We start from the raw sequence: 22476 nt of genomic DNA on the forward strand, positions 1-22476 counted from the left end.
TGCTGTGCTGGTTTTGCTTGGATGCACTTTGGATTTTTGTTCATCAGGACATCATCATGTCCTGTTTGGGCCTCAAAGATAAAGCAGACGTTTCACCCGAGAGTTTGTTTCTTTAGTGGGAAAGGAAGCTTATAAGAAGAGAAAAAGCTCATCAAAGCCCTTGAATGAGTGTGGTGGCATTCCTGCTGTGGGCAGCCAAAGGGTGGCCCGAGACAAATGTGGACTCTCAGAAATTTTGTTAGTCCATCATTCATTTGTGCCTGTTGAAGTATGGTATGAGTGGAAATCCATTTAGTCGAAGTGTGACCTTGTCCAGGAATGAAATGCTGTTACCAAGTGGTACAGTCTGCTCTCACATTTAATACAGCAAAAGGGAGCTTCGGGGAAAAAAGGGAAAGCTGGAGGTATGACATCCTTAATCACCAGTCATGCGTGCTTGCTTCTTTACCAAAGCAGCAATTAAAGGTTTAATGTATATTCTTTACTAATTAATGAGTGGCACAGTGTTTTCCACTACAGAGCTCAACAGTAATCCATTACCTCTCAAAAGGAAAAATAAAATTCCCATTAAAACTGCACATCCAAACTGTTTGTCCATTTTAACTGCAAGAGAGAAATTTCATAGAATCATAGAATGGCCTGGGTTGAAAAGGACCACAATGATCATCCAGTTCCAACCCCCTGCTGTGTGCAGGGTCACCAACCAGCAGCCCAGGCTGCCCAGAGCCACATCCAGCCTGGCCTTGAATGCCTGCAGGGATGGGGCATCCACAGCCTCCTTGGGCAACCTGTTCCAGTGCTTCACCACCCTTTGGGTGAAAAACTTCCTCCTAATATCCAACCGAAACCTCCCCTGTCTCAATTTAAAACCATTCCCCATTGTCCTATCACTATCCACCCTCGTAAACAGAGTGAACAGTTAGGGTGAACAAATGTCAGATTTTAATATTTAGAGAAAATGTGGGAGAAATGGTTTGGAATTTGTATCTCTTGAAATGAAAAAAAGCCAAACAAATCTCTCCGTGGTCCTGCTTAAATTTGTAAAGAAATGGGCTCTGCAGGAATCTGTAAAAGCTTTGCAGATGTTTTAATGCTGAAGCCATACAGGCACCAATTTTTAATATCTTATGGTGTATGATACTAAGACGTGTATTTCTGCATTTCTAGGACTGAATAATGTAATTGTATAAGTGCTGGCTGTTCCCTGAGTGCTCGGTGCCCAATCACATGCAGTTTTCATTATATATAGGCTATGGATAATGATATGGAATCAGGAAGAGACCCTCCTGTATCCTCGTCTCAGGGATCAGCTCCTGCTGTCCATCTTTTTTTTTAACAATTAATAATAACGTTGCCATGTCTTGGCACTACACTCTGCTAAAGAATTTGCCACTGAGAATAGGACCTCCAGTTCCCCAGAGGGCCAAGAGTGGAGGGATGCAGTGCCATTGGTCATCATAAACTGTGGTTTGAAGTCAGTGGCACAACCATGGGTCGTCTGCAAGTAGAGAAAGTCATTGGGGTTGTAGGCATCTGTATGGAAAAGAATCATAGAATCACAGAATGGGCTGGGTTGAAAAGGACCACAATGATCATCACAATGATACTTTAAAACATGAAACAGCTGCTTTCTTTTTATCTGTTCCTGCCTTCTTATTTTTGGCATCGACCGATGACATTTTTCTCCTTTTCAAAGTTGTTCCCTTTCACATTAAGTAGTATTTTCCTTAGCAGCTTCTTAGAATCATAGAATGGCCTGGGTTGAAAAGGAGCACAATGCTCATCCAGTTCCAACCCCCTGCTATGTGCAGGGTCACCAACCAGCAGACCAGGCTGCCCAGAGCCACATCCAGCCTGGCCTTGAATGCCTCCAGGGATGGGGCATCCACAGCCTCCTTGGGCAAGAGAGCACAGTGGAAACCATAGAAGGGTGAATGTATGTTTGGAAGCAGTGGAAACATTATATAAAAGAATATTAAATATATGGAAATATATTAAATATATTTAAAAATATATTAAATGAAATGTTTATTGGTGAAGGCAGGGAGTAGTGAGTGGTCCCTCTGTTATGGGCTCTGTGGGAGCCCCAGAATGGCAAGAACCAAACCATGTCAGTGCCCATCCCATAGAAATCCCCCTCCAGAGCACAGCAGCTGCCATAAATGATGCACTTCAGGAAGAAGTTGTCTGTTCTGGTTAATATTGCTGTAAGCACTCTGTTTAAACGCACTCTAGGCTCAGGAAGGACTTTCTTTTACCCATCTCTGCGGTACTTGAGAAGAGAGGCTTTCATTGGGGTAGTTACACAAAAGGATAAATTTTAATCTTAGAAAGCCTGCGTGCCTTGAAGTTGCTTGTTAAGTATTCAGCCTGATAACATCATCACTGTCAATAAAGTCGGCTTTTATTATTATTATTATAACTGCTTTTTTGTTAAATCTTCTTTTTTCCATTTTCCCTAGAAGTTGATAAACCCATTCATCCGTTTTTTTCCTCTTTAGACTTAAAGAATACAGATTTGGGGAAACCAAGCAATGCCTATAGTTCTGCAGCAACCAGTTAAAAAGAATCCAACGACTCTACACTTTATCTCACTTTTTGTAATTTGGAAATGAAGAAAAAAATCAATTTTCTCTGCTGCTTTCAAGGCTTTTCTCTTGGGGGTTATCATCTCCATTTACATATTGCCAAAGATAGTCGATAACTGGTTTTTCCAATATGATTAAATCTCTATGCATTATTGTTCTGATTTCCTATGAAAGCTGGCGGATATCTCAGGATTCTGTGTCGTGTAAGGAGGTCAAATAGGTAACATTGGAACAGCAGTTTCGTTCCTCATCGGGTGTAGCGACCACTGAACTGTGCAAACCGTTTTGCACTGCCACATTATCTTTCATCAAAGTACCTCTAAGTACCATATGAACATTTAATCTGGTTTTTTGATTTGCTAGAGTCTTTCGGCCGCTGTTATGTCACGAGCAAGGACAGTAAGATATTTGTTTTCTTCTCTCCTTTACAGTTGTTTCCTGTCTCTGCTCCTGGTGGCAGCTGTGGTCTGGAAGATTAAGCAGAGTTGCTGGGCATCACGAAGAAGAGAGGTTGAAATGACAAAATTGAATGCTATTTCTTAAATGTCTTCTTTATAGTCCTCCTGCCTTGTATTTGTTCGCATATGCACAGTATTAACCTTCAGTTAAGGATAAGCTCCACTAATCTATAAATGCTTCTGTTTAGGCATTTATAATAGTGTATTTTCCATTACAATTTCAGTGACAAATGATTCTATTTTACTATCCTGATACTGCAATTCTTGCCAAGCACAAAAAATAGGGGTGAATGTCCTGTATTGCCAGAACTTGGGTTTTAGACAGGGTAAATATAAAACCAGCAGCAAATTAGGGGACTATAGATGTGCTTTGAGAGAGGAGCTATCTCTGTTGCAACACTGGGCACGTGAGTTCACACGTTAACGTGTTGAAAATAGACAGTTCCCTTTTTCAAGTGATTAGCTTGTACTCGTGTTTAGGGGAATTCTGTCTCATACCTTTAATTGCACAAACATATTACCATTAAAGAAGGGTGGAAGGAACCACACAAGATGTTGGAAAGCTATTAATGCACTTCATAGAAAGCAGTTTTTAGTACTAGAGCTTTCTTCCTTTCGTCAAGCTGGGGTCCATACCAGCTTCCCAACTTTCTTGTGTTTGCAGCATATGAAAATGCATGCTATTAATCACTTAAAACAGTGTTTTTCCTTGCTTGTGCCTGATGTGTGTGGTGATTCCTCACCCCCTTCTGCTTCTGAGCTGGAGCTGTCATTACACATTGCATCCTGAGACACAAAATGACCAGTGGAGTAACCCATGTAGGAAGGGACCAGGGATCATCAAGTCCAACTGCAGTGATTTGACAGCCAGCGTGTGGTCACCCCGTAACATAAGGAATATATCCTTCTCTCTCATTTTTTGAGCACAAGTGTAGAAACATGTAGTGGGGCGAGTTGTATTTGTGGAGAAGCAAGTCCTGTGTGCTGCCATGCAGATGGCCACATCGTGTTCTTGGGGTTCTCATGCTGTGGTAGGCACTGAAACCACTGAAAGCAAAGCCTGGTGCCGTGTGTGAATACAGGAGAGGTTAGGCTGGGCTGAGCATAGGGCTATTTTTTGGAGTTTTGCCTTGTGCTGTTTTCTTGTATGCAAACGAGAGAGCAGTTATACTTTATCCAAGTGAATCCATGTGAAATTTCTAAATGTAGGTGTCTGTACCTCGTCAGATATTTTTCCCAAGAGCTATCTTGTGCATCTCATCTGCTTATGGATTTTGAGGTGAAATCTATCTACTGGTGTAGCTTTTCCTCCCAGCTGCAATCTGGGATGAGGGCAGTTGCAGGCACAGAAGTTAAGTTCTGTACAAGAGACTATTTCTTGCATACCTTAAAAACCTGTATCAGGTTGTGCTTTCCAGTGCAGGAGTGGGAGTATTATAAAATTAATCCATCTGTGGATCTCCTTTCGTGTAATAAAGCAGGGTGATGTCTGATAACTTTTCTTCCTCTTTCTGCTTCAGTTGTTTTTGCTCTTACTAGTGAACTCAAATGCATAATGTAATCAGTGGTTTTCAACCAGATAACCCTTAATCTTTGAAATAATTTAAGTCTTTGAGGCCTTTCATATTTCTGAAGGTAGATAAATTTTGACTACCATGGCTGTTTTTTTTTTTCTTTATCTCTCTTGGCAAGAAAGGAAAATGGAGTAAACATAACGTTCCCTGCTGGCTCCTGGGGTTAAATGTTATCAAGGAATGTATAAGAAAAATAGACTGAGAAATAAATACTGTGCTTTCGAGCTCAGTTAAAATACTGTAGCAGTGGCCCAAGTGAAAGATTTCTCCTTAAATTGAGTCTAATTTGTCTTTTAAGAAAGAAAAAATCTGAAGTGTTAGCAAGGCATGTTTGAGTCTATTTAAACTCAGTTTACACGTGCAGCTGTTTCATAGAACCACAGAATCACCAAGGTTGGAAAAGACCTCCAACATCATCCAGTCCAACTGTCCACCTACCATCAATATTTCCCATTAAGCCATGTCTCTCAGTGCAACATCTAAATGTTTCTTGAACACAAGGGCACATTCAAGGCAGTTCATCAGTTCATTCTTTTCTTGCCAGGTTTCAGTCTGTCTCCATTCTTTGCCGTGCTCTGCTATTGCGTCCCTCTGTTGTTGTAAAACATGAGGAAATGGCTTTAAATCCTTGCCGTGCATTGATTAAAGATATTAATAAAGGCTGTCCCTAGAAATGAGAGTCTGCTAAAAAAATAGTTTGGTTTTTTTGTAGAAACTATGATGATTTTATAGCTGATGGTGTTCATTTCATGCAGAACTTCAATAAATCCTATCAGGGCTCCCTTTAAACAGTGGTAGTTAAAATGATTAACAGCAGTTTGCTACACTGAACGTTTTAAGTGTCCAAAAGTTTATACCTCTGTTGTAACGATGGTTTTGAAGGATGTGATTTCGAGGTTCACTATTTCTCCTTTCTATGGGAGTGGTTGCTCTCTTTGTTTTCTCCATTTACCCTTAGAGGAACTTTGTGTCACAAAGTTTGTAGACCGGCTTGGGGAAAACAAATGTTGTTTAATTGCCTTTTTTCCTCCATGTATAAAGTGATGATGTATTTGGAGACCACCTCTTCCACCTCCTGCTGTTACAGTTCAGAGGCTGGGTGAGGGGAAAGGTGATTAAGCAGTGGTGGCAAGACATCCGAGTTGGACAATATGTTATAACCTTGCACTTAATGCACAGAATCATAGAATCACTTAGGTTGAAAAAGTCCATCAAGATCATCAAGCCTTCTGAATCCCATCACTATACAGTGTCACTAAGTGCCATGTCTGCATGGCTCTTGGATACCTCCAGGTATGAGGACTCCCCTGTTTCTCTTGGCAGCCTTTTCTTATGCTTGATCAGCCTCCCTCTGAAGAAATTCTTCCTAACATCCAATCTAAACCATCTCTTGCAAAACTTGAGGCTGTTTTCTCATGTCTTATCAGCTGAGATTAGAGACCATCACCCGCCTTACTGCAGCCTCCTTCCAGGGAGTTGTAGAGAAGGATGAGGCCTCCCCTCAGCCTCTCATTCTTCAGACTGAACAGCCCCTCAGTGACTCCTCTTGTTTTGTTTTCTAATCTTTCCATGAGCTTTGCTTCTCTTCTCTGGATGCACTCAAGTGATTCAGTATCCTTCCTGTAGCTGAGGAGTCCAAAATTAAACACTTGAGGTGTAGTCTCACCAGGGCCATGTACTACAAGGGGACAGTCACCTTCCTTCTCCTGCTGGCCACATTATTTCTGATGCAGTCCAGGACTCCATTGGCCTTCTTGGTCACCTGGGCACACTGCTGGCTCATCAGTCAAGCAGCACTGTCAAGTCTTTTTCTGTTGGGCACCTTTCTCTTCTTCTCTCGCCTATACCACTCCATCAGGTTGTGACCCAAGTGTGGGACTCAATACTGAGTCTTGTTGAATGCCAGTGAGTGGGCTCAGTCCATAAGTCTATCCTAGCCAGATCCTTCCCACTGTCAAGCAGGTCTATACTCCCACCTAACTTCGTATAATCCAAGATCTTAGGGTGTAGTTGATCCCATCAGCCACATCATGGATAAAAATGTGAAGCAAAACTGGCCCAGGGCTGAACACTGCTGGTGACCAAGCATCAACTGGAATGAACCCCATTCTCTGGGAGCCATTGAGTTGGTTCTTTGCCCAGTGAACCATACATCTGTCAAAGCCACAAGCAGCCAGGAAAGTACTGTGAGAAATGGTGTCATATGCTTTGCTACCATCCAGATGGACGACATATCCATAGCCTTTCCCTCTCTTGCTAAATTGATCATCTTCTCATAGAAGGAGATCAGGACCTGCCCTTCATAAACCCATACTGGCTTTGTCTGGTCACTTGATTGTCCTCCATGTGCTATGTGATACGCTGCAGCCCTGGTAGAAAAAAAATTCTCTGATTTTTAGAGGTGTTCAAGTTACAGTTGCTTCTTCCCCATGGGTTGTGCTGCAGTAATTCTGTGCTTGTTGTTGTCTAATCGTAACCCAAAAGGGAAGTGAAATATGATGCAATCTGCAGATAATTCCCAGCTATCAATCACTCTTTCCAATATAAGCATCACTAGTGCTCCACTTCTTATCCCAGTGCTGGGTGAAAAATAGATAGCTGAAGCTTAATCCAAAATATGTTTAGGACAAAAAAAGAGTAAGTAGAATGATGTGGTAGCCAAAATTATTCAGGCAGCATTACTCTTCAGTCAGGTTTTTGGTCAGCTGCTTGCACGTATCAGTGCTGATGTTCCTCAGCCTAATAGTGAAAAGGTCTTTGGGTGATCAGATTCAGCATAGCAAATGTGTAGCTGTAGGAAAATGAATTTGAAGCGCTGAGTGAAAGTTCAGGCCTTGCAGAATATAAAACTTGACCTGAAGTAAAAATGGGAGCAATCTGTGTCATATCAGGCAGGGAGGAGATGGGATAGTAAATTGTGTGTTTATCCCCTGTCCGGTGAGCACCACGTTTAAATATTTTCAGACACCTTAAGAGGAGAATGGAAATAAAAAGGCAGCTTTTATAGGAGGCTTAAAATGAAGCGAATGGCATTAGGAAATAGAGATAGGAAGCTTTTCTGTCTCATCTCTGGAAAAATGACATGTTGAATGTATCAAGGTGGTCATAGAGAATAATGTGCAAAATATGAGAGTGGCATTAGAAATTTAACATGCCCATCTGCTCTCTTGATTTTTCCATCTATTGTTTTATCTCAGCAGCCAAATCCTATTCTCTTCACCCTCAGGCTGCTTCCTGCTCCTCCACTTTGGGCAAGAAATAACTCCTGTTAATGTGCCCAGCAAATGGAGCGTGGATAGCAGTTTGGCAACTGGCTGCATGAGGGTCAGCTGGATGGCTCTCAGTGCCCCACTGTGTTGGGATAACTCCATTTAGGTGTCCAGAGCTCAGTTCCACCCTTAATGTACATAACATTGTCTATGCTTTGCCTTCTTTGTTGTCAGGACTATCCAATACTGAACGTTTTCACTCTGTGCAGTACCCAACTTATTCAGGATGGGTTGTGTGTATTGATTTACTGCAGGGATTATCCTTCTCCTTCATGACCTCATTGCTGAAATCTTTTTCCATCCCATGTGTATTCAAAGTGTAGCAGTGCTTCTGTTGTTACTAGCATCCTCTGTATAACAGCCATGAACACTGAATACCATTTCAGCAGGCTCTTTTCTGTATTCACTTTTGTAGCAAAGACTTTCCAGAGGATGTGTGCCGGGTGTTATTTATTGCCCTGCCTCTGCTTCCATCTCCTTCCAGCTCTCACCTGTTAGCATTACATTCATCTCTTATATATTGCCTCTTAGGATGTGATTTAGGGTATCTTTTCTCAAAGAGAAAGATTCAGAACTGGAGTATTCTCACACAGTAACTGGAAATTGGAATCTTCATTGCTGCCTGGAGTTTCTGCTGGTGTTTGGGGAAGGTTTCATATCAACCCTGTGCTAGAACATTGAAAGGTCAGACTACAGCTACATCCAGAATGGGCAGTGGGCCATCACAGCACCTTTGGAGGGCACATAAGAAATAGGATGTGCTGGTGCTGGATGTGCTGCTGCATTCATCATGTTTCCAGCCATCATTTGGCTTGTAGACCATCGTGTTTGATAGCAGTGACAATGCTGCTTGGCATCTGTCAGCTCGGGATAACGTACGAGCTTGTTGGCTGTAGATGAAACACAAATTGGAGGGATGAGGGACTGTGGCAAGCAGATAACTTCTGCAGAGGTCAAGATGATGTGGTCAGCATGCTCGGTTGTCTTATTACAGTGTCAAATGTAAGTCTGTATGCAATATCTCTTTTTCAGCAGTTGCAGGAGATTTACTTCCAAGATGATCCATATCCTGGAAAATGGGCTGAAATGATGGTGGTCGTGGTGATTTAGCAGCTGTGTGTAAATTCCCAAGTCCTGCATTTATAAGTAAAGTAATAAACTCAGAGCTCAGGGTTAGCATTTTCAGCAGCTGCTTATTGGAGTGCTGCGTCCACTCTGGTTTCAGCAATACCCTGAGTGTTGCAGATGGTTCAGAAAAACACTACGAGATTCATTTGTTATCCAAAAGATAAGTGAGAGACAAAAGCACCACGAATCACTCATTCTATCCAAGAGAAAACATATTGAGATTTGATGATGTGAGTGAGCGTCTGTGAAAAAGAATCATAGAAGATTCATGATGGGATGAGTCTCTTCTAAATAATCAGCCAAAGGCACGATGCCCAGTTATCTGCAACTGGGGCTAAAGAAGTTGAAAGCTGCTTTGTTTTTCTGCTGCGTTGAGGAGTGATGCTAGCAGTTCATTTTAAAAACAGGGAACTCGGAGTGCTTTTGGAAAGATGTTTTCTGGGTCAGTCCAAATCACGTGGCTGTGGAAATGACATGGTGAAATTCAGTGGCTCGTACTACACGGGAGGTCAGATCAAATAATCGTAACTCTTTGTGCTACCCCTGAATTTAAAATCTGTGAATGGGAACCAAGTCATAGCGCCTCCAGGCTTTTTCCAAAATACAAACGCTGAGTGCTCTCTGCAGTGATCTATGTGTCTTTGTCAGCAGCTGAAGGAAATTACAGCAGAGATAAGCGATGCCCTGAAGAGGAAAAACAGCCCAACGTATTAATGTTGACAAGAGACTCCAGCTTAGGGGGAAATTGATGGTCCGTTTTTTGTTTGAACATGCTACTGCCACTTCTGTGCCTAATTGAGCTCATCTCTGGTTGAACTTGCAGATGGCTGGTTACAGTTGACCATTTGTGGCTTTAACATGGCCACATTGGGTGCCACCATGATGTGTAGATGACAGCACCCAGCTGAGCACTTCTCACATCATATCCCTGCCAGAAAATTAAGACAAGCTGCAATTGCTTGTAATATGTCATTAAAAAAAAAAAAAAGAAAAAAGAGCCATCGGACAGGATTTGGGGTGATGGTGTGATAGCTGAGCTCAACCTCATCTAAAAAGAAACAAACAACTGTATGTTTGTTGAAGCCGTTGTCGTTTCAGGCTCCTGGGTCTTTCTCTGATGATAGGAATCAGTGGCACAGGTATCTAATTTAGCTATTTGGGAAACTTAGGGAGGGAAGCAGTGCTGTGTAATTATGCTGGAAGAGCTCTAGTCAATCAAAGGTGTGCTCTGCTATTGTGCAATTATCTGGGATTGGTGTATGTTCTAGTTTGTATACACTATATATACTTTTGCTCTTTTCAAAATGAATGATATCTTATTCATATTAAAGGTCAGTTTGTCTGTGCCCACCTACTGGGCATGATTATGATAAATAACTTACTTATCTTAATCAGCCTTGGATTAAATATATTCTGTCATTTCAGCATGAGGCAACTTCCCAGCAGCTTTGCTTTCTGGTTTGTTAGAGTTTTGAAGTGTGGAAATGCCTGTTGAGAAGCATTTGAACATTAATTCTCTCCTCTTCTCTCTTTCAACATAGCCTGCAAAGTCAGTTACAAAACTAATTAGCTAACATTAATATGTGCACTGCTCTAGGGGCGTAAAAACTTAATTTTCAGTGATGATGGAAGCGTCAAAAGAAAATTGTTTGTTTGTTGACTTACATGGTAGTTGATGTAATTGTAGCTAAATGCTTTAAATCACTTATTTCTGAAACAATTTCGTTCATCTTCATGGAATATTTGTTTCTTATGTCTTTGTGTCTTTGCTGATGGCCCTTCCTATTTTATGGGTAACTCCATTGATTTTCTCCCATTTCCCCCAGAGTTACCAAGTAACTGTAACAAAAAGCAAAGGTTCCTACTGGTGTAGATGAGTGGGCAGTGAGGTGGGCTGAGAACTGGCTGGTAGGCAGAGCTCAGAGAGTGATCAGAGACTCAGAGTAAGGCCTATAGATAGCAGTGTTCCCCAGTTGGTGCTGGGTCCAGTCTTGTTCAACTTCTTCATCAGTGACATGAGTGAAAGGATAGAGTGCGCCCTCAACAAATTTGCTGATGATAAAAGGCTGGGAGTAGTGGCTGACACCTCAGAAGGCCATGCTGCCATTCAGCAAGAGCTGGGAAAGCTGAGAGTTGGGTGGAGAAGAACCTTATGAAGTTCAGCAAGGGCAAATGTTCTACACCTGGGAAGGAATGGCCGAGTGCATCAGTACAGGATGAAGGCTGAGCTACTGGAAAGGAGATGTGTGGAGATAGAGCTGGTTGACCCAATGGTTGGCCAACAGTTGACCAAAGCTTGACCACAGGATGATCATGAGCCAATCCAAGAAGGCTAGTGGGACCCTGGAGTGCATTACAAAGAGATCTTATTGGTTCTTATCAAAATCTACAGGGCAGGGGTCAAGTAGATATGGCCAGGCTCTTTCTGGTGGCACATAACAACAGGACAAGGGGCAGTGGACATAAATTGAAACACAGAATATATGAACATGAGGAAGAAGAACTTCTTGACTTTTAAGGGTCTCAGAGCCCTGGAACAAGCTGCCCTGAGAGATGGTGGAGTCTCCTCCCCTGGAGATAATGAGAACCCACCTGGATGCTTTCCCATACAACTTGCAATAGGGCCCCTGCTTTAGCAGGGTTGGGCTCCAGAGATCCCTTCCAACACCTACAATTCTGTGATATACTGAAAGTAAGTGTTTCTTCAAGATAGGCCTGAGCATCTGTCAATGTTGACTGCTTAGAAATTCAAGATGAGACTTGCGAGATGTTCCCTTCCAACACTGGCTGTTGGGAGGCCACAGGCTGTTGTTTCAGCAGATGTCATTACAGGAGAGCTCTGGGACTGGTTCTCAAGACAAGCTTTTCTAAGTTAGCCAAGCAGCAGTGCTTGGAAATAGGCAGTTCTTAAGACTCACTGTTGCTTGTGAGATCTCTGAGTTTCAGCTCTTCAAACCAGTTTGTCTTTGCAGTACGCATACGGTAGTGGTTCAAAATACATGAGTTATTTCAGGCAGTCCTGGCTTTTGAATCACAGAATCATTGAGGTTGGAAAAGACATCTAGGATCACCAAGCCCAGCCCCAAACCATCCCCACCATGCCCACTGACCATGTCCCTCAGTGCCACATCTCCATGGTTCTTGACCACCTCAGGGTGACTCCACCACCTTCAAGGCAGCCTGTGTTACAGACACCTGTTTTGGTTAGCTTTTTAATGCTGTTATTTATAGGGAGCAAATCAAATGCAAACTGTGTGCTTTTCTTCTGGAAAAAAAAAAAGGCATCCTTTCATGCCTGAAATATCAGAGCCTGATCCTGAGAGGCACCAGAGCCCCATGCTCATAAAAGGGGCTCCGCAGGGGGCAATTGCTGAGATTGATGGTAGCAGGACACTTATACAGAAACCAATGACTGGTTTATTACCGTAAATAAAATGTTCAGGCTCTTCTTGTCAGAAAACACAGCACAGTTTATATTAGTCAATTAACCTGGTAACCCGAATAGCTGTTTTTCTTTTGCATGAGAGTCTGTGCTGTTGCACAAAGGGAATGGTTCTCCTGCATCCTCGGGTGGTTTTTCTCCCATCAGTCACACGCTGTTCATTGTGGATTACCCATTACCCCATGGTTATTCATACGAAGAACCGTCGGGATGAAACACTGTGTTTCTGCACCACATTTAGTCCTATGCAATATGAGATGAGCAGCCTCGGTTTCTCTTTCTCCCTGATGTTCTCCTCCACTATAAGCACTTTATTAGGTAGTCCAAGCCTTTGGTTGTAGAATCATAGAATGGCTTGGGTTGGAAGGAACCTAAAGATCATCCAGTTCCAACCCCCATGCTGTGGGCAGGGTTCCCACCCCCCTGATCAGACACCGGGCTCCACAGGTCCCCATCCAACCTGGCCTGGAGCATCTCCAGGGATGGGACACCCACAGCTTCTTTGGGTGCACTAAAGCTTTCAAGTGTCGTTTCAGCCCTCCTCATTCTGCCACTGTTTGCTCTTGTGGTTCTTGCCAATAGTTTTTCTACTAAGAAAAAGAATAATCAGTGCAAATAAAAGTCGTGCAGGTTCTCCCTTTAAGTTTGCAGTTCCTTCAGTATTAGAGGTCCATGATGTGTTGCATGACACTCTTTTGGATGTGTTTTTATTGTATGCTTGTCGGACGTTTTGTCTTTAAGATCCTCTTCAGATCAAAGCAATTTCAAACTTTCCCAGGTTATCCTGTTAATTGTGTGATCAAGAAACCAAATCTTTGAAGGAAGAGTGTTCAGGTTAATTATTTTAAACCTCAGAAAGTGAATCATTAGGAACAAGGGTAAGCAAGGTTTGGGGTATCTTGACATTAGCTGCTGATGATTCCTAATGACACGCTCCACATCTTGGCTAGGGAAATGCCACAATTTCTTCTCTACAACTTTATAAAACCTTTTAATTAACATTTTGTTACACCAAACAAACATGGAAGGATATACACCTGCATAGGTTAAACACACACAGTGCGTGCCTTGAGGGAAAGAGTGACATTCTGGCTTGAGAGCTATTATTTCTCACATTTATTCTTAATTTTCAGGGAATTGGTTTTGTAACAAGAAACTAGGAGAGAAAGCATGTTCTTCCTTCATCCTTTGCTGTTTTGGTGACAGTTTGGATCTTTGGTTTTGCCTGGTTTGGCCGCTGGCTTTGGGACGGCTGCGTGGATGCCATTCCCTGCCCAGTTTTAAGGTTGAGAGCAGAAACATTGCTGTCAGCACTGCTTTTCCCATGGCTCACTCGGAGGCTGCTCAGCTCAGGGTTTTGTTTCTTGAAGCTACTGTTGACTTCAATAGGAGCCGTGTTGCCAAATGGTTTTCCTAAGCTGAACTTCCTTCGAAAGAGCTAACAGCTCGCAGTTCATGAGTCTCCTGGACATCTTCATCAGGACAGCTTGTTCTTTGATTTTATAGCCATTAAACAAAGCACTTTATGATAGCTGAAGGGGACAATTGCAGGAACAACAACCCAGCAATCTGTTTCACACTTGCTTTAGTCTGCAATCTGCTGGTGTGCTTTTAATATTCGAAAGCTCTGCGACTTCTTCTACCCAAGTGTGAGGTCCGCACAAGTTTGCTTGCAAATACTTTGTACAGCTCCATTTGGGTGTATTTAGTGGTTTTTTTGCTTTGTGACAGTATCTACAATCTGCTCTGATGTGCTTTCTTATTATTTTTCGGGCTGTTTCTGTAGATCAGTGTCCCCTTCTGCCCTGGTGAATATGGATGTGTCAGCCCTGGTTTACTGGGACCTTGATGCATTTAGTGTCGTTCCCTTTAACTCTATAAATGATCCTTTAGGGTTTGAAATATCAAATCACCCCAACTTAAAGGGGGAATGAGAATAGTGGTGGTGCATACCATTTGGTAGTGCCTCCATTTAGCTTAAAAACAGAGTATAAGTAGTAGTCCTGCAGCTGTGTACGCAGCCTAATGCTGTGTTTGAGTGGGCTTAGATAATTTGCTGCACTTAAGGGCACAACTGCTGGTTTTTACAGGCTATGCACAGTGTTCCTCTCTTCCCTTATTAAGAAGGGGCACTGAGTCACATCCACACCTATTGCTTCTCAGAGTTAGGGTTATGGCTCTGCATCCAGTTATTGGCTGTGCTGCTTGCTGCAATCCAGGAGGAGCATGGCCACAGCTTGGCTGTATAGGAAGTGTCATTTTTTGTCTTAAAAAAGGGAGCTGCATCCTGGTGCTTAAGGCTGCTTAAGAGTACATGAAAAGATGTGTCAGGAAGGCTTGCAAAGATTTACTCAGGAAAATGTTTCCTATTTAATGAAACACATTGCAGCAAGGACGTGTTTGCCATTTGATACGTTTGCTATGTTTAGGAAGGAAAGAAACAATTAGGAAAAGATAATTACTCAATAGCTGCCTGACAACATTCTGCTAGTGCTGTTCTAAGTAATACCAGAGTATTTCTTGCAGCTGTTTTGCCTTCCCATAGATCCAGTGGAGTCCCCTTGTGTCCCAGAGAGGTGATGACAAACAGCAGAAGGAACACAGCTTAAAAATTGCCTCTGTGGCAACTGATTCTATTTGTTTAGCTTAGAGAAGAGAAGGCTCTGGGGAGACCTCACTGTGGCCTTCCTGTACTTGAAGGGAGTGTATAAACAGGAGGGGGAATGGCTGTTTGTGAGGTGAATAGTGATAGGACAAGGGGGAATGGTTTTAAACTGAGACAGGGGAGGTTTAGGTTGGATATGAGGAGGAAGTTTTTCACTCAGAGGGTGGTGAGGCAGTGGAACAGGTTGCCCAAGGAGGTTGTGGATGCCCCATCCCTGCAGGCATTCAAGGCCAGGCTGGATGTGGCTCTGGGCAGCCTGGGCTGCTGGTTGGTGACCTGCACGTAGCAGGGGGTTGGAACTGGATGAGCATTGTGGTCCTTTTCAACCCAGGCCATTCTGTGATTCTGTGATGATCCTATGAACTGAGGGCAACGTCTTTTTCTCCACAAACAAGTCAGGCTGTGGCAGTGCTGCACAACTTCACTTGCGCTGACTTGTTAAGCTGTAGTAAGCTGAATATTCACAATAAGCCCTCTGTACCCTTAAACCCTGTTAAAGCACCAGGAGGTTATTTTTTCCACGTCCGTTGATATCCTTTCGCATTGGGCTGCTTGATTTCTCATCCTCGTGTTGGAACAATATAATAATAATATTTTCTGTTTATTACATTAGCAACTACTCCGTGAGATGCAACAGATGGCAAGTCGCCCCTTCGCCTCCATCAACGTTGCCTTAGAAACAGATGAGGAGCCGCCAGATCTCATTGGGGGAAGCATAAAGGTGAGAGCTGGTGCTCGAGGATGGTCCTCGCCACAATTAATCACATGGCTGCTTCTTTTAAACTCCACTTAATGCCTTAATCCAACTTCTATTTGTTACATATCCCTGAGAAACTGTAAATCTCCATGGGCTGACAGATCTCGTTTCAGTTGATTTTTTTTGTACCTTCAGGTGCACATTTTCAACTTTCAGTCCAGTTCAGCTGAAAGCTGTGCTGTTTGAAGGCTGTGGGGTTTTGTGCTTGCCTTGTTGGTTTTTATGCCTTGTAATAGAGAAGAATGCAGTGTTACACAGCAGAACATTTGGCCAGAAATAGCTATAGGTGCTGCAAATAGAAAACGTTTTTCTCTGATCTCTCAAATCAAACAGGAATACCATCGTGTCTGTGTACTGTAAAAGAATCAACATATTTCTGGCTATAAATACACGTTCAAATACATCGTGTGATGCAGAACTGTGGAAAAGTGGTTGTGTTAAACCTGCCTGGCACGTTCTTTGTCACAGCACATTGTGGATTTAGGAAAAGCTTGTTTAAAGGGAAACAAGTTAGTTAAAAGGTTCTTTTTAATGCAGTACTTTCACTAGCAGACTTGTGCTCAAAAAGGAAAAGTTAAGAATTGAGAATCCTGGTTTAAATTCTTTTTTCCCCCTATCTAAGTTAGCAGTTTAATTTTATCAGTGTCTTCAGTTTTTTCAGTGTCTTCATTAGTACCAAAAAAATCTGACCCCAGAACTTCTGTTTGGTGAATACTCATAATTAAATCTTGGCCTTAGTATTGGGGAACATCACAATTAAGGCTGCCTATAGAGCCCTGACAGTTCTTTACATAGATGTGAATATAGTCTTTCATGGCAAGCTGCAGTACTTCTTCCTCCTGACTCTTGTCGTGCAGCGTGTTGTGAGTAGGAGAACAGAAGAGAAAGGTTTTCACTGTATTGTCATAGTTTCATTATTTTTCCTGGTTATTCACTGTATTTCATCCGTACCTTTTGTCCCAAGCTGTGAATGATTCCTGTCACTGCTCCAGAGCTGAATGCTTCATGAATTAATCATCAACACCTCTCTCTGAAGTCAGGGGTTATTGTCCTGGTTTGCAGATAGGAACCTTCATAGGCAGTGAAAATAAAGGAAAATTTGCAGAGACGCTCATTTAGAGGTAGTGGAGTGGCACAGGTAGCTTAGTTGGGACCATTCCTGGGAGTCACCAGGTGACCATCATCCCATGGACTTCCACATGACTCCAGATCACTCTGTTTTGCTTTGTTTGTATAACTTATGTGATTTTTATTATGAACCTGGCAGATAATAGGAATTATTAGCCACTAAAACCTTGCCAAGACACTGAAATACGTGCTTGTAAAATCTGGCTGTCACCCAACAAATTAGAGCCTTCTTTTCATTGCTTCATCAAAGAAGCCATGGGATGTGTATATGTGTTCCCATTGGGATGGAAGCATGTTTGTGTGACTGTTGCCTGGGTGCTGATGTTTTGGGGCCACAGTGTGTCTGTGCAGGGGCACTTCCCTTCCTTTCCCTTCCCTTCCCTTCCCTTCCCTTCCATTCCCTTCCATTCCCTTCCATTCCATTCCCTCTTTCCATTATTGACACTATTTTTCTGGAAATTCTAGAACCATAGAATGGTTTGGGTTGGAAGGAACCTTAAAGCTCATCCAGTTCCATCTCCCTGCTTTGGGCAGAGTTGCCACCCACTAGATCAGATTACCCATGACCCCATCCAAGCTAAGCATGCTAACTTAATGCACCTCTCCCATAGAATCAGATCAGAGCAAAGCTTGTCCTTAACTTTTTGATGTGATGCTAAGATGCTAAGCCTTGACTCTCAAATATTGCAACGTGTGTGTTGTTATTCTTGTTCAGCCAGCAGTGCTTGTTTCTCTTCATGCGGGCTTTGTGGCACACTTTCTCCTCTGTAGCTCTTTTTATTCTTCTCAGTTTCTTCTTTGATTAGAGGAATGTGAAACTCTCTTTTGAAGTGCTTCCATGGACAGCAGCACAGACAGGATTTTGTCTTTCTGGCACCAGCAGCTACATTTCCTTGCTTTCCCATGTCTGCTGTCATCCTCCATATCTCACTTGTCTGACCTCCTTCAGTTACTCAAGAAGAGATGGAGAAGCCATTTTCAAACATAATAACTAAGATTGTGGACAGATGGACATATGCCTATTTTCAGACCCAGAAATTGTTACCAACTGCTAATTACCCTCTGTGCTCATAAGTCCTTCAAGCAATTTGTGCAAACATTTCTTAGTCTACATCAGACAAACCAAAATAATCTAATTCGGGCAAATGGCACAAACTGTGTGCAGCAACATGAAGCCAAACTGGGAACGTGGACAAGGTCTGTGCCAGCAGGTGACTTCATCTGCTGAAAGCTACATGCATAATGAGGATGCTTTTGTACAAGGAGAGGAGCTAAATTTATTTATTTGTTTGTTTTCTGTTAGGTTGCAGAATTAACATGGGGGGTGGAGACATTGAAGGTCAGCTCCGTGCAGCTGATTGAGCTGTAGGTGTCCCTGTTCATTGCAGGAAGTTGGACTGGATGACCTTTAAAGGGTTCCTTCCAGCTCAATCCATTCAATGGAAGCATGTGTGGAAGTCTGGAGTGTTTCAGCAAGGTTGCAGCTGAGCAGAGAGGAGCAGAGCTGCAGGAGAGCTGTGGGTTGCGAGCCTGCTGGCGGCTGCATAGAATTGAATTGTTTTAGAAGTGAAAAAGCAGTCTTATTTTATCTGTTCTTCAGTTATTGGCCAAAGGAGGAGTGAGGGAAAGTGTTAAGCTGTTGGACCATAAAGTGTTTTCTGGTTGCTCTACCACTTGCTGTCAAACTTTGAGAGCTTTCTGTGTTATCAGACATGCACTGATGTTTTTCTTTCCCCATGCAAATCAAAGCCTTTGGTTAATAACGAGTTTATTTGAGGGTTACAGTGTAAAAGTAGAAAATCTTGTCTGCAAGAGATTAATTTTCTTTTCCATTGTACATAGCCAATTGGCAGCCAATGTCAAGTTAGTTCCATCCCAAGCAAATGTTTTCCAGCTGGACAGTATTAGAACCGTGTTTTCAATTAGCATTTTTCCTGGGGTACTTAGAAGTAATAGAAAATTTTTTACCTGCAGGGAAACTATTCATAACACAGGCTGCAGCTAGGCAACACGTAACTAACTGCTTTGGTTTATCTCCTGCACCAAAAAATACCCAATGGATCACAGATCTACCTTTAAATTTGCTTAGTTATTACAAAATCCATTGGCTTTTCTCTGCAGCTTTTCATGCACTCTGAGGTGCTGTGCATTGCAGTTTCTTCTACGAGCGTTTAACATCTGTGGATATGCAGTTCTCTGCAGTGATTTTCAGAAGGTTTGCTATAAGAATTGGGGAAGGTTTTAGTTTTTACAGTGATTTCCATGTATCGTGGAGGTGGTAATACAACAAAGCTAACACTTGTGGGAAAACACTGTAAAGTGCAGCAGGCAAATGCTTATCTGGAGCGAAACACCTACAGGCTCGTTGCATGGTTGCATTAGAGAAGTTTATCCTTAAGTTGGACAGTATTGTCACAGAAGCTTTCAGAGGCTTTGAAGAACACTCATAAAACAGCATTTGCAGAGCAGAGTTATTATGTGCAGTTATTCTTTTGCTGGGCTGTATTTAGGGATGCAACATGTGAAGCCAGTGCTTACAGGTGATTATCTTTGCATCCGCCATCAGCAGAGCGTCCACATTTGTAGAATCTTAAATGGAGAGGAGTATTTGGTGAGCAGAATGCTGCTGAAGTTCATTCAGCATGTTCTGTACCTTTGGGCAGGCGTGCATTTAATTCTGCTGTGTTAGGTTTCCGAGGGCAAAATAGCTTCTCTGCAAATCCTTAATCAGGCATCAGCTCACTAAGCTGGCTGACTCCTTAAAAATAGCAGAAGTTTGATGGAAAATAGCATCTTACTCTCGTAATTAGTTTATTTTGTTACAGAAGAGACTGTTGTTGAGCGGTTTAAAGACTGCCAGAAGGTCCCATCTGTTCGAGAAGCACAGAGATGTAGTGGTGGGCTGAAGGAGGAGTGGGCAGGGGATACCGCAGATTTGTATCCTCAGCTTCCTTGTATTTCACAGCTGAGCACTGCTCCTGTTGAATTCTTTTTACATTGCAATGAAGTTGCAACCACCTGGATTAAACCACAGCTAAAGACTTAAAAAGCAATGGGATTTAAAGCTGTTATCCTCTTCTGGTTGTCATTGTTAAGGTTGGAAAAGACCTCTAAGATCACCAGGCCCAATCCCAACCCATCCCCACCATGCCTGCTGACCACGTCCCTCAGTGCTGCATCTCCACGTTTCTGGAACACCTCCAGAAATGATGATTCCACCACTGGATCCTGTTCCAATTCATTACCTCTCCTTCCAAGAAGAAATACTTCCTAATATCCAGCCTGACCCTCCTCTGGCACATCTTGAGGCCATCACCTCTCATCCCATCGCTGTTACCTGAAGAAGGTGCCAACCCTCACTTTGCACCAACCTCCTTTCAGGGCGTTGTAAGGGGCAATGAGATCTCCCCTGAGCCTCCTCTTCTCCAGACTGAACCATGACCACTTGGGCACACTGCTGGCTCGTATTCACCCAGCTGCCAGCTAACACCCCCAGATCCTTTTCCTCTGCACAGCTTTGCAGCCACTCTGCCTCAAGCCTGAAGCATTGCATGGGGTTGTTGTGACAAAAGTGCAGGACCCAGCATTTGGTCTTGATAGATGGCCTCAACCCATCAGTGCAGCCTGTCCAGGTCCCTCTGTAGGACCCTCCCACCCTCAGGCTGATGTAAACTTCCTCTCAGCTTGTTGTCACCTGCAGACGTAGCCACGGTGCACTCAGTCCCCTCATCAAGATTGTTGAGCTGAGGATCCTCTTGCAAGTGAGTGTGTTTGGATGGCACACTTGAAAAGTGCAAGGGCTGTGACATAGAAGCAGCATTGAATAGAGACAGCCGTGCAATTGAGATCATCGTGATGGGGTCGGTGCAGGTTAAAATCTTTCACAGCTGAAAGGGAGAAGTGTTCTTTGAAGAGCCTCAGAAAAGCGAGTTTGGAGGAAGGGGATGAATTTGAGGGGTGAAAATAAAAATAGAATAAACTTAATCTGATGTGGCATGCGCTGGAGCTGGCTCACACACAGCTTTAAGTCCAGAACGCTGTCTTGTTTTGCCTGACCTGTCCAACACAGGCTGTTCAGGCTTGTTAATTCCTAATGTATTAATTTCCAGGCTTTCTCATGTTTGTTGGTTCTGGGAGCCTACCCTTGCATCAGAGCGTGTCCCCTCGTCATTACAGAAATCACTTCCACTCACTGCAGCCCTCCTGGTGCATCAGGGTGACACGGAACGAGAAGTGACATCCCAGCTGGCACTTTGTATTCCCTGTTAATCCTGCTTGTGCCACTTGCTCATTCACAGCAAAGCTCCCACTCCCCTTTGAACGAGCGCTGTGCTTGGGGAGTCGCCAGCCATGAGGAGGAAGGAAGGCGTTATCTGGGCAGCAGAGGTATGCAAAAAGGATTAGCTGCACTCAAATTGGGCAGAGCCTGGCTGTCATCCGCGCTCCTAAAGCCACAACAAAAATACCTGATAAAACCTGAGCCTGATGAATTATTTCCAGTTAACGGCCGCAGGGAATCTTGTTTGGATTTGTTGCAAGACTCAGGGAAAACTTTTGCCACTTTGTGCACGTGGTAAATATTTGGAAGGGACGTGAGATCAGTGCAAGCATCTGTTCTGCCTGTGCTGTATTTAGGGAATATTTGGCTGATAATTGAGCTGAGATTAAGCTGGGTTTAGATGTGAAGGCTGTAAGGTTTTCAGCAGAAGAGCCCTGATTTTAGCTGATAAGGAGGAGCTCGCTGGAGGGAAAGGAAGCTGCACAGAGCTTCCTACAGAAAAGGGGATTTTTAAGCTCTTTTTTCCCTTCAGCGCCAACAATTGCCTCTTCAGATTGAAACACCAATAATATCAGCAGCTTTCCAAAAACACGATAGGGAACCTGTTTGCATTCATTATGCCAAGTAGTTGTTTTTTGGGTCTCGTGCTTGCAGTCTTCAGCTGCTGTCCTACTTCCTTCTGCTGCCTGCACTTCTTCACATCACAAACCAGGCAAGAGGTTGAAAATGGAAATAAATCTGCACCACTCACCATATACCTTTTGGCCAGATTTGCTACCCATGGCCTCATCTATCCCATCCCCTTGCAAAGAGCCAACTTTGTTGTTAAGTGCAGCGAGAGCAAACTCTGCCCTGTGGTGTTGGTTTGTCTGCACTGTCTGCTCAGCTTTGTGTTTTCAGTTTCGGGCTGTTAGCATTCATCCAAAGGCTTGAATCACAGAATCATAGAATTGCTCAGGTTGGAAAAGACCTTAAAGATCATCGAGTCCAACCACAACTTGACCATACTACCCTAATTTTAACATCCCTCCACTAAATCGTGTCCCTGAGCACCACATCCAAACGGTTTTTAAACACATCCAGGGATGGTGACTCAACCACCTCCTTGGGTATCCTACTCCAGTGCTTAACAACCCATTCTTAAAGAAGTTCTTCCTGATATCCAACCTAAACTTCCCTTGGTCTAAC

At 43.1% G+C, this 22476-nt stretch overlaps 1 protein-coding gene across 1 annotated transcript in view; it reads left to right on the plus strand.

The window, feature by feature from the left end:
• Positions 1–22476, plus strand: part of LOC100542221 (attractin-like) — a 39955-nt gene that overhangs the window by 9317 nt on the left and 8162 nt on the right. Inside the window, exons 3-4 of the mRNA XM_003206058.4 lie at positions 3020–3098; positions 15738–15845. Of these exons, the coding sequence (XP_003206106.2) occupies positions 3020–3098; positions 15738–15845 (187 nt within the window). The remainder of the gene's footprint in view (positions 1–3019; positions 3099–15737; positions 15846–22476) is intronic.

Source organism: Meleagris gallopavo, chromosome 4 (assembly GCF_000146605.3).
Source record: "Meleagris gallopavo isolate NT-WF06-2002-E0010 breed Aviagen turkey brand Nicholas breeding stock chromosome 4, Turkey_5.1, whole genome shotgun sequence".
In the NCBI taxonomy this organism is placed as follows: domain Eukaryota; kingdom Metazoa; phylum Chordata; class Aves; order Galliformes; family Phasianidae; genus Meleagris; species Meleagris gallopavo.